Below are 12,792 nucleotides of genomic sequence, written 5' to 3' on the forward strand. Positions count from 1 at the left end.
CATTTGAGAGTAGTTATTAATTTTGTTGTGTGGCTTATTGGCCTTTATTTAATAGGGGATGACCTGCAGCAAAGGGGCGTGGGTGGGACTCAAACCCCAGGCCGCTGGGGTGCACGCTCAACCATGTGAGCTACCAGGGCGCCCCGGAATAATACTTTTTAAAGAAGTAGCAGTATGTATGACATTCATTCTTTACAGCACCACCTGCGTCTCTTCTACACACGTCCTGGGGTTGCTGGAGGTGCATGTTGGGAATCCACTTCCCTCCCAGACAGACAGCTGCTTGTCTTCAGCAGGGCAGCATGTTTACCTCCATCAGCAGCATATTAGTAAATGACAAGACCCCCCACTCAGACAGCAAACAGCGCATTAGGTATTGGCCCTGATTAGCAACGTTTGGCCCGGTCTAAGTCTGATGTAAACACACGCAGAGCCCATTGGAGCTTAATGCGAATTGACTTCGGTGTTTCTCCGTATGTGGCCGTGTAGCTCCTTCCCACTGCAAATAAAGCATTACAAGTAGGGTTTGTCAGCCCCAGCGTGCCCTCATGTGTAACAAATGTTATAAGTCATTAAGCAAATGATTTGCTCTGCCCTACAATTTCCTATGAGTGTAAATGCAAGAGGTGACAGAGGAGGCCGGCAGCTGTATGTAACTGCATGCGAATGTGATCATGAATGTGAATGAGGGCCAGACGGCCAGGGAGAAGGAAGGCCACAAACTGTGAAACAAAAATAGTTTATTTTTCCAAACATAATCTCATCCATATTATGTACAGCTTGAAAATATAACACATCGGACAGCGTTTGAATGACCGCTGCAGATTTAACACGACTCATACAAATTTGATTTTGTTTTTTAAAAAAGATATAAAAATGTACAAAATATATAAAAGTGCTTGTGGAAGGAGATGGACTTTGATGGTAGCAGGACTCCCAAGAAATGTCCATTTAAATAGAAAGTACTAGACGTGTTGTGTGAAACCCTTAAATATATCAACACCCCAATGGAAAAAACAGACATTATAATATTCCTCTACTACCTCCCCCGCAGTCTGTCTGTGATTATAGGAGTACTACAGCTGTTTTCCACGACTTCATACTATGGAGATGTTGTCCATGGTGCAGGCACACCTCTCGACAATCATATTGGGGAATTCCGCCACTTCTATCTCAGTATAGTCGCCCTTCTTCACCAGGTACATGATGGGTAACGGGGCGCTCTCAGACACCGTACACCGCCTCTCCCCGTAGCCGTAGTTGCGCTTGGGCTGCTTGCAGCCGCCGGTGCACCTGAACGCCTGGTACCCTGCCGGCTCGATGATCCAGTACTGCGTCCAGGTGAGAGCGCGGAAGTTGATGAAGTACTCTTCCCTGCAGCAGGCGTCTTTGTTCTGGTTGAGGTTGCAGTCGCCGCGAGAACTGAGGGAATAAAGGATAATAAAAAAAAAAAGTTAGACTACGGTTCCCAAGTCCCAAGCATTTTCCCAGGGCCTGGAATCTCTTAGCTACACCCCTGCTTGCCACAATCATCCTATAATGATGTTGCATTTTTTTGTTGTTGTGGGTGAATCTACATAAAAAGGCTTAATTAAAATCTATTTAAAAGCAATGGCTTAATCACATAGGATCAGCACCACAGGCGTGAATTACAGGGGGGGGGGGGGGGGGGGGTAGACTCCCCCTAATAATCAAAACTGATTCCCTCCCCCAAAAAAATCCAATAATAATTTTCATTTAAGAAGACATGTGAAGACATTTGCACCATAACTTGATGCAAAAACGGCACAAATTGTTGCAGAACAATTCACCAGAAATGAAGTGTTTGATATGCTCGAGATGTCAGTTTTGCCCCAATAATGAACCCAAAGTTAGGCCCTTAATCAGCACTATAAAACACAAATAGTGTAGAAAAACACCTGAATTAATTACATGAACTTTTTGGACTCTTGTTGGTGTTTATAATGCCAGCCAGCCAGCGAATTACTGCTACATTTCTCTAAACCATGAGAAGGAGTAATCTGACGCCTTTGGAGCCACACTACTGTATTACAAATCTACTAATGAATGCGAATGGCGACAGGTAAAAAAATATATATATATTATATATATATAGGAGGATATGGGCTAATTGTCACACACTGATACAATATCCTGTAGCCTATATCAAAAGCTCGCGCCCTTACCCGTATTCTTCGAGGTTAAGTGTGTAGAGGATGAGCTCGGGCTTTCCCAAGGTGTTGTCCGTCTGCTCCTGGGTGGTAAAGCGGACACCCTTGGCCATCTCGGCCGCGTAGCTGCCAGGTCTCTCGCCCTCGACCCACACCTCCAGGTGCATAGGTGTCTTCTGCTGGCTCTTGGACCAATAGTGCACCGCCTGGGTCACATCAAAGCTCTTCCAGCCGGTCTCGTGAATGGGGATCAACCTGTGAACACGAGAGAGAGATAAGGGCGATTAATTAAAAAGGAGATTAACAGGATGCAATTGAATTATTATTAAGATAACCCACTGAGACAGTGGTGGTGTCGCCTATTGATTTGCTCTGATTCGTATATTTCCCACACGCCACTACGTGAAAAAGAAAAGGATCCCTTACCGTGAGTCTACCAGTGATGTGCGGTTGGATCCGTTTGGCAGCACCTCCACCCAGTAGACGCTGACCCGGGCGTTGTTGACGGGACGGTGGCTTTTCCTCTCCACCGCGAAGCGCTTATGATAGGAAGCCCGCTGGTAGAGCTTCAGCTCCGCCATGGTCACCTCGCTGTTTTCCGGAACCCTCGCCTCCATTTCGAACACCATGCGATGCCGAGTGGTGTCAGAATACACATACTCCCCGGAAATATCTAAAGCACAAAGCATTGTAAGCGTTAAAGGCCATTCTTCTCTTTTTAATTACCTTTTTTTTTTTTTTTTTTTTTTTGTAGAGGCAATTGCTGCGTAAAATCTCCTTTGCGCATCAATTGTCACAATTACGCACGGGAATAACGGTTTACTCTAACTGGTATCTGTTTCAAAGCTATTGTCATATGAAATCCTACAAATTACATGTTATATATATATATATATATATATATATATATATATATATATATATATATATATATATAACATGTAATTTGTATATATATATGTATATATATATATATATATATATATATATATATATATATATTTTTTTTTTTTTTTTTTTAAAGAAGCAGGGGAATGTCCTTACCTGCATTGCCAGGGATTCCCCTCAGGATGCCGGCCAGGCTGGGCAGAGATCTGCGTCTCCTGCTGTGGTGCATCTTCAGCATGGACATGTACTTATTTCTGATATGCGCCGGGATAACCAGATTCTCCAAATCCCTTTTATGGATCTTAGGAACTTCATCCAAGCCAAGTTTCTGCAGCAGCGCGTCCTTCATATCCTGGTGCGTAAAAGCCTCGGCGAGACCGAAGAGAGCGGTGCAAAGGACACAAGCGCGCAGGAAATCCATGAGTGAAAAAATAAACAGCAGCACAGTAGCACAAGTCACCCAGAGATAGACAGTGTCCCTCTGACACTCCTCTGGCCCCTTATATTGTTGCGGCACTCCCAGTCGTTCGCACTTTGTCAATGGGGGCAGGGACCCTTATCAGAACAAAGGTGCGACCATACAGCCCCATCCTAAACAGGATATCTAAGTGGCCATACTTCAAACAGCAACAATTAGACTCGAGTGCCATTCGTATTGTGGAGGTGTAATTTCGCCATAGTGCCACTAAAACTATTCTTGATGTGGTGGACCTATATATACAGTAAATGTTGCATTTGATGTCAGAATGAGGATCTAAAATCTGCTCTTTATGGTGTAAATAAATAAGTTTACATTCATGTCTATTAGTGAAAAATCAGACAATCAAATTACAAATTCTTTGTGCACTTTATGTATTTACATACCTGCTCCACTTCAAGCCAAATGTATCACAAAGTTTAAATCATGAAGGTTAAAATGCTCCTTCAGGGGATTTAAAAGAAGAACACTAAATAGTTGGATGCATATGGCAGTAATATATTTAAGGATTTGTTATTGTCATTTTACAATACAGGATTGCACAGTGCAATGTAGTTGTATATATATATATATATATAAATGAGCATTACAGTCAGCAACCCACATCTGTCTAACGAATCAGTGGGAGTTCTCTCTTTATGGTTTTGTGTCCAATAAATTAAAACACATCTGAATAGTGGGGTTTTTTTGTATTGCTGTAACTTATGAGCAGTTATACTGTAGCTGGTGTTTATTTCACGTAGTAGTATGTCTTTGACATTCAATTATATCTCAGGAGTTAAAATGTTTCTCCCCTTGGTCCTCTCCGATATGTGTCCTCTGCTGCTACCCAGGCGTCCCAGACAGACATCTCTTGACCCTGTGAACCTGAAGTGCCCTCTCTTCAGTAGCTCCCTTGTCTACATACACCCTACACTCGGACGTGTACATTCCACCGGGCGATGTCAGGCCGGGGCAGTCTGGCAACAGTCTGTCACACGGTGGGCTTAATTCTGTCTGGGGCGGCTGCTGGAAAGCAATTTTGTCCAGCAAAAGGGTGGACTAAGATCAGGACTAAAAAAAAAAAAAAAAAAAAATTAACATCAGTCTGTTCTTTTGGACACAAGTGTATGACAAGGGGTCGAGGAGGAAGTAGTGCAGAGCTTGGAGAGAGGAGGGGGGGGGCTAGAGGATTAAATGTTTATTCCGAGCGCTGTCACCCATTCTTGGCCCTCTCCAGCAGATTAAAATTATTAGCCAAACAGACAGTTAATCCAGGGACCGGGGGGGGTTTGGATGTGGATTGGGGCAGGCTCTTCACAGGTTGGTGATTATCTGATTCCATTGCGAGGATTTGCCTTGCCTTTTTTGTCACACAAACATTAGAAGAGGGGTGCTCTCGCTGGCTGCCCAGAAGGCCGTGCTCTGTGCTTGTGTATTGGCCTGTGTTTGCTTAGAGATGTCAGACAGACTGAAGGGGCACACAGGAAGAGCAAATGACAGATGACTGCCAGACCCGCTCACTCCAGCTATAGTAGCTGCAGCTTACAAACAAGACAAATTATTAATTAGCGCAGTAGACCTGATACAGCGTGACACAATCCAGGCGTGGTACAATCACAGGATGCAGTACTGAACTGTTGCAAACTATGTGAAACAAATGACGAAAAAAAAAGATGAAACAAAAATATCCGATTGCATGTGTGCAAATGGAGTTAATCTCTGATAACATTATTACAGTTAAAAAAAAAACAACTAGGTAATTAGTGCCGTTGCACCTAATTAATTGCAATTCTTTGCAAATACATGGCAAGATTCTCTCTCTTTTGTATGCAAGGTTTACAACGTTTTGTCTAATTGAATGACCACATGAAATTGGCATTGGTAATTTGCAATTGTGCATATGTAGTACACTCATTTGTCTCATACAGTATATGATAGTAGCTTTTTTTTCTCTGTAAATGAGTTAGCCTAAAAGGCTTATCTTCATCCGCTATCCCTGGCCAGATGTTAGAAAGCCTAAAAAAAAGAATGAAACTACATACTGTACAGTACAGCACACATCCATCAGTAAACAATGCCACAGTTGCACACAGTTTAGTGGTGTCTGAAAAGACAGAATCAGTGCTTTTCAAGTACTGACAAATAAAAACATTTTATGTTTTTATTTTTTTTAGAAATGATATAATTGGATTATATGGAAGTAGAACCCTCGATTTGAACAGTAAGCCCACGGGTGAGGTCCACACTGGTCTATCTAGATGGCCTGATGTCAGAACCATCAGGGCAGACATGTAAATTCAGAGCACATCCATTGTCCAGTCCAGCCAAAGGCCTTAGTCAGTCTTAGTGCCTGCTCCCCAGAGCCTAACATGCATAGACCGATGGTGTCCTCTCTCCCTCACATTACAACCCCTAATTCGGGAAATTAAGATGTCCTTTGTGTGATATTTCTCAGTCTTTCTTCCTTCCCATGCCAATCAAAGACTAGTTGCCTAGTTCAAAGCTGCATCTGATGCTCCTAGGTGCCATTTCTTTTCAATCAAAGGCCAACAAGCTCCCACAATCAACAACACAGGTGTTAATTAACATCCACGCATTTGCATTCAAAAGCAGTCCAAATTATAGGTCATTCCCTTCCATTTGTGAAACATGAAATGCCCTTTGCTTGCAACATAAACTGCTGTTTGTAGCAGGCCCAGTTTGAATGCTTATTATACGAGACACATTTTACTGAGTGCCCTTCCAGCTGATGAATTGTTGGAATCGTTTTCCGTTTGACTTTGCACATTAATACATATCAGCATCTCATGCGGAGTCTCCCTGGTAACAAGGCGGAGCTGCTCCAAAAAGTCAATATTGAACTTGTGTTGGTGGTCAGGGCAAATTCCTCATTATTCACATTGGCTGCATTGTCACCCACTTCCTGATCTACTATTGCGCCTGCTTTATCCCAATATCAAATATTTGGGGACATGAACCGCGCTAGTTTGCACCTTAATGGCCCATACAGACCTTCCACTGGGGCCGCAGACACACTCCCGAAGTCTGGATCCATCCATGCAGCTGGCTGCCAATAATCATTGAGCAGTCTGTCAGAGAGCAAAGCGCTAGACCTGTGCAAGGACAACACAAGTATTGGTCAATGGCCACATCCACATCTAGACAAAGTACAGTCGCAGTCTAATTGCATTTCGCACACAGCTAATGACGGCCAATCAGCGCGGAGACGGAGGGTTTAATCCCAGCGCAGACTTAACCCAATAGGATCAGACATGATTAGATAGGACTAACAATAAATATTTTCATTAACTTTTAATTAATCGACATAGGGGAGACTTTCAGTGTGCAGGTCAGGATACCAATAATGAACCTGATACAGACAGTTTACTATAGGCTCTGGTGGATGATCCTTTATATGGCTGCAAATTCACGAAATAAACCAAAATTCTACAGCTTGTCAATAGTAGAAATGAATGAACATCTACACGGGAAATAACTAAAACCTAACCAAAAACACGACAAAAAACTAACATTTCTAATAAATACAATATAGCTGCAGTAACCTAATAATACCCATAGGTAGTAGCCCAGTTTAACAGTTGCATGGAGGCTGTTCGTACAGCAGAGGGCGCTCCAGTGACACTATAAGCAGCTATAGTGGCTCTAAAGGGAACATGCACCCTAAAAACAGTATTTACATTGCGTCATTTGGGACAGTGAAGACACAATTAAAAAAAAAATATATATATATATATATATATATATATATATATATATATATATATATATATATATATATTTTAATAAAAATATATTTAAAATATTTAAATAATTTAAATAATTTTTAAAATATTATTTAAAAACATATATATATATATATATATATATATTTAAAAATAATGTCTTCTTTTTGTCTACTTGTATTTTTTTATTATCTATTTTATTTTTATTCTATTCAAATTGGTTTTATTTCCCTTTTCATTTTTTTTTTCACCTCTTAAAACTCTTTGCATTTGAAAGACCTAACAGCTCTTTTTTTTTAAATTGGAGATTATTTTATTTTGAAATCTCTGGCTTTCTGTTGTAAGTCCAAATAGGTTATTGTATCCCAGTAAAATCCCCATTGCTGCTGTTCAGTGTGTGCTCCATTATTTACTGCCGTGCTATCATCAGCAGTGTTGTCTCCTGAAAAATGACTCCAAACCATTCATTCATTTTATTTTATTTTAAATGATTTGTATTTATTTGAATATGTAATATTACATGAATTAAATAAAGTGAATTATTTAAACCACAACAATTCAAGAGGTGCACTATGAGAACTGAATCAAAAGAGCATCAGTCCCAAATGTGGTACAGAGATAGTGACACATCAAATATAACCGAAAATAACCAAATAGTTGTGATTAACATGAAAGGAAACATAAAGACAAATATTATGATAAGAAAAACCCAACTTATTCACATTCATATTAAAACTGAAGTAAATAAAAAACACAATACAATAGATATTATGTATGTGGATTTTCCCTTTGATGAGATGACCTGGTTCTGCACTGCGACACACACACACACACACACACACACACACACACACACACACACACACACACACACACACACATACGGGACAGAGTTATAAATGTTGTGAAAGAACAGGAGAGAGCAAAGATGTTTTCTGTTGCTTATGCCAACTATTTTTCCAACAACCACCTCAGGGTGGTTACACATTGTAATAAAATTAAAATATATAAAGTGCGGTTTGGCTGTTTCTGATAAACAGTCTTGCCAAAGCAGTATGCTTCACATTACACTTGGTCACCACCAATTCTATTCCATTGGACACATCTTGCTTGCTTAGTTGTTCTGTGTGCGCTCATTTCATCACAGTGCCTCTTCGTGCCTTTCTTCTCCCTGGCACTGCAGAGGCTTGCAGCAAGAATCCATTTAAATAGTTTCTGAAATATAGAAGTGTTTTTTTTATTTTAATGTTGGTCTTTGGCTTCTATGTCTGTCTCCCTTCCCCCTAGGGTTCAGTTGCTATGCAGGCCGTTAATCATTAGATGCACTTAGAATGGGCAATGATAGTTCAGAGTAACATACTACTAGAGCTGGGCGATATTGTAAAGTATCACTTTTTACTCACTTCTTTCATTTACGATTTATGTGATGACATTTAAGACATGACCATTATTGTTTTTATACAATATAACGTCAGTATTGACTGTAATGTGAGCATGGTGGCCACTCCGACAGGTTTATTAGAACAGACAAAGAAGTGCAAATAGGTTACCATTTGCAGATAGTTTGAGTAATTGCTAACTGTCTTTGTGATTTACCTACTGTATTGATATGTGCTTAATTCTCATTTAGGGATCTGTGCATAATGTAAAGTGTGACAGCCTGTAGGAATACAGCAGAAAGTCTAACTCTAACCTAGAAGCCGGTCTGTCTCAGAGTTTGCTCTCAGCGTTAAGCTTCTCTCGCCAGCGACAACAGTCCAAGGGGCAGAAAATCCAGGACAAACCTGACACACTTTTGACGCTGATAGATGGGAGGGGCAGTCAAGGTATAAGAACTGCAATAATAATTCATCATTTTCAAACGCCAATGACATTTTTGGGAACATGAGCCACAGTCAAGAGCAGTGGCCTGTTGAGACTACACAAAGGCCTAGCTGTCAGAGTTACCATGTCATGTATGAAGTGCATGTAGGTAGGCTATATCCAGAGTGCCATAAAAACACACACACACACACACACACACACACACACACACACACACACACACACACACACACACACACACACACACACACACACACACACACAGGTTATCAGGTCTCAGGTTATATTGACGCAGACCATATCTTGTGTTTTCTAGCTAGTTAAAGGGACAGCAGTCATTTTTATTCCAGTCTGAAGAAAATTAGTCCTCTCCGCACCACGTCACCAGCAGACTGACAGACAGCCCGCAGTTTCCATTCACAATATTGACAGCCGCCCCCCGCCCCACCACCACCACCTCTTCCGCACAGCAGATGCTGTGACGGGCGCCATGATGATGATCTGGGATTTTGCCTGCAGCAGCAAACCAGGGATGCTATAATACTGGAAGATACGCTGCTGGCTGCAAAGGAACGGACACATCCAAGCAGTGGTACAGCAAAGATGGCCGTTTTCTGGATTCAGCGCTCTACGCATGCGTGAAAGTTGGAACATTTCTAAATCTTTCGTAAAAAATTAGACACATGACGGCCTCGAAACGTATCGCATTGCAGCTAAGACATTCTTCATGTGGTAAGAAAGAGGGCACGTATTTTGAGATGGTCCATACGTTGTGTTTTCAATGTGTACAAGCAGCGTCGCGAGCGTCCATTTGTAACTCATTCATGTTTTACAACCGAGCCTGACCGAGCTCTACTTCCCATGATCCAGTGCGACGTTACGGATAGAGCTGACTACTCGGTTGTCTTTCCTGTCTAAAGTCTCTGGCAGCAGGCTTGCTGGTAGCTTGACTGTGCAAAAGACGGCAAGAAGCGACCGACCGGCGGGGGAGGCAGGCAAGGCAAAGTAAAGGACAGGGGGAATTTAGGTTGTGTCCCGTATTTGGAATAAGCAAGACTAGGCTACAGCTTTGCGCTTGACGTGAAGCGAGCTCCTCTGTAACCTTCAAAAAGGACCCGCATTTTGACGCCTAACTTAACGTTACTGCTGGAACTCTTGAACTAACCGTCGTTTTGAACTGTGAAGAAATTAAAGAGATATTTGGTTTCTGGACGAAGAATGGGATTTAAAGAACATATCTGCCAGCGTTGAGTTGTGAAAACAAGGGGATATTTTCCAGTTGGATGGAAAAAAACATACTGTCGAAAGGGGCAGGATTCAGTTAAGCTCTGTTAACACTGTGCACATTATATGTCAACTCCTGTGAAAAAAAGGGCCAACGATGGCATTTAGGAACGAAGAAAAGTAACATTAACGGTAGCTCGCTGGCTAGCTGAATAGCTAACATAGCAGGCTGCTAACTAAGCCTGTGTCGCCCTTCCATTCCTGGAGTAGAGGAGGGGCGCTGGGGCTTTGTAGCATTGCAGATCTGCCTTGCATTTTTGGGTTGCTGCAAGAATGGAGAATCCCAAATATATGCCACAACAACTCAGGGGTTTCTGTTGAACCACATCGATTCGATTTTTGTTCCATTCCTCACACAGAGAAGACCAGAAAAACTGCCAGCTTACGTTGGGATTTCATCAAAATCAGCCGGCCCGGGGCACACAGGGTCTGTAATTGTGACTACTTCTTTTCGTATATGTCCTGTGGGGATAGGTATTATAAAATGGGGAAGTGCTACACTAGATACTGGATCTCGAGAGGGAGATCATGAACTGGCCGGTTTTAACGCGGAATTAGCCCCGGCTTGGCCTCAACTCAAACTTTTTTTATTTTTTTATTATTATTTTCGAGACATATTCAAGGTGAGAGAACTTCTTTTACAGGCCCCTTCTGTGCTAACCAACAGGCCGAGGAGGTGTTTGCACATTTCGCTCCCCATCTCCTCCATCATCATTACTTCAAAAGTCAACAAGCCGGAATAACGTAACCATGTCGGGCGAGGTGCGTTTGAAGAAGCTGGAGAACCTGATCCTGGACGGGCCAGCTCAGTCCAATGGCCAGTGCCTGAGTGTGGAAACGCTGCTGGATATCCTGGTCTGCCTTTACGATGAGTGCAACAACTCCCCACTCAGAAGAGAGAAAAACATCCTGGAGTTTTTGGACTGGGGTAAGCAAGCCTATTTATTTTTAATGTATTATTATTCCCTCTTGTTTGGCCCGTGCATTCAGCCTCCCTGTCTTTTTGGTAAGATGATAGGCTAATAATGTTGATGGTGCAGTGGCCCTCCCTTCCCCATCACATTCCTTTTATAGTAGTAGTGGGGCTCAGTTGGCCTGCTCCCTTCTCAAACCCTCCCTATAACACTAAAAGCAAGGCCACTTTATTCTTGTGTAAATAAACGTTTTTTTTTGTCTGTGAAACCATTAGACATGACAGTATGTTGCAGTTACAAGAACACACATTAAATAGAAGGCATGGCTTATTACCCAAAACAAAAAAAAAAGGTTGACAATGAGGAGTCACCAAATACACAGAAGGACATGAACTGTACTGAGGAAGATCTTAAACAGGCCCACTCAGAGTTGATATGAATCCAAGAAAGATCTCATAAAGATGTCCTATCCTCCAGGCTACCATTTATTCTTTATTTATTCTTTACTCTTACATAAAGTAGACACCTTTTCTGTCATTGCACCAGCACTCTTTGGTTCACTTTAGTTCTCACAACTAGTTTGCATGCCGGTTTTTTGTTTTCCTTTTTTATGGGCATGTAGGTGAACGTTTGTTAATAACTTACCTGGCTGTCTTTTTTTTTTTTTTAATCAGATAGACGTTGTTGTGATGGAATAAAGAGTGGTCTCTTGTTGCTGTCGCAGCATAGAGCTCACACTTGCGTACCCTAAATGTTTGTACCCAGGATTTGATTAGTTGAGAATCAGGAAAGTAGTTTTAGCTGAGACTTTTTGTAACTTTCCCACTCCCCTGGTTAAAGCAATGGTTGGAAAAGGAGGACCCCCCACACACACACACACACACACACACACCCCTCTCAATCATTTGTGCAGAAGGACTGTGTTTGTGTGTGTGACATAGGGGTTTGGTTTGTGCATGAAGCAGGAATGTGAACAACTCACCTTTTTTTTTTATCTGGCGCAGAGGCCCAGCTAGCTGCTGGAGCATGCCTGGCTGGCCTGCTTGTCTTTTTAAAGCCCTGAAAGAAGGGCTGCAGCAGTGTGAGGTAGTCCAATAGCAAATCATTGCCCTGGATGGAGACAAATTAGTGATACAGCAGGCTATAAGAGACGCACATAAAATGGAAAGAAGGTGCAGTTTGGCGTCTTTGCTGGCATCCTTTTTATTCTTTATTTCTGAAACAGTTTAAACTACAATGTTAAACAGGGAGGCAGCAGTTTGGCCCATTATAGAGTGGCAGCGTCAGACGGGACAGGATGGCAGTTAAATCAGTAAAATGATGGTAAAGTTTGGCTGTGGCTGCTAAGTTGGTTTACCCCATCAGCCACCATCTGGACAACCTATTCTGTGCTACTAAATGGAGCGATGCTGGCTGGTAAAATACTGGAAATGGCTGGGTTTGGTGATTTTTTTTAATTTTCTTTTTTATAAAGATGTACTTTCCTGCCTGTCTAAAAGCCTACCCAA

At 41.9% G+C, this 12,792-nt stretch overlaps 2 protein-coding genes across 10 annotated transcripts in view; one reads left to right on the forward strand and one right to left on the reverse strand.

The window, feature by feature from the left end:
- Window positions 1-848: 848 nt before the first annotated feature.
- Window positions 849-3,757, reverse strand: lft1 (lefty1). The gene is made up of 4 exons (XM_031295515.2): window positions 3,216-3,757; window positions 2,598-2,844; window positions 2,187-2,426; window positions 849-1,422 (listed from the first exon to the last, which is right to left on the reverse strand). The coding sequence occupies exons 1-4, from the start codon at window positions 3,478-3,480 to the stop codon at window positions 1,098-1,100; spliced, it is 1,077 nt and encodes a 358-aa protein (XP_031151375.1). The 5' UTR covers window positions 3,481-3,757; the 3' UTR covers window positions 849-1,097.
- Window positions 3,758-9,971: 6,214 nt separating this feature from the next.
- The window catches only part of cdc42bpab (CDC42 binding protein kinase alpha (DMPK-like) b), a 103,331-nt gene continuing 100,510 nt past the window's right edge, over window positions 9,972-12,792 (forward strand). For 2 of the 9 annotated variants that reach the window (XM_036005366.1, XM_036005368.1), the window contains exon 1: window positions 9,975-11,298. In XM_036005366.1, the coding sequence (XP_035861259.1) occupies window positions 11,121-11,298 (178 nt within the window). In that variant the 5' untranslated portion in view covers window positions 9,975-11,120. Of the gene's footprint in view, window positions 11,299-12,792 lie in introns of all 9 variants that reach the window. The other 7 variants (XM_036005372.1, XM_036005367.1, XM_036005369.1 and 4 more) reach the window with 6 other exon arrangements.

This window comes from Sander lucioperca, chromosome 9 (genome assembly GCF_008315115.2).
Source record: "Sander lucioperca isolate FBNREF2018 chromosome 9, SLUC_FBN_1.2, whole genome shotgun sequence".
In the NCBI taxonomy this organism is placed as follows: Eukaryota; Metazoa; Chordata; class Actinopteri; order Perciformes; family Percidae; genus Sander; species Sander lucioperca.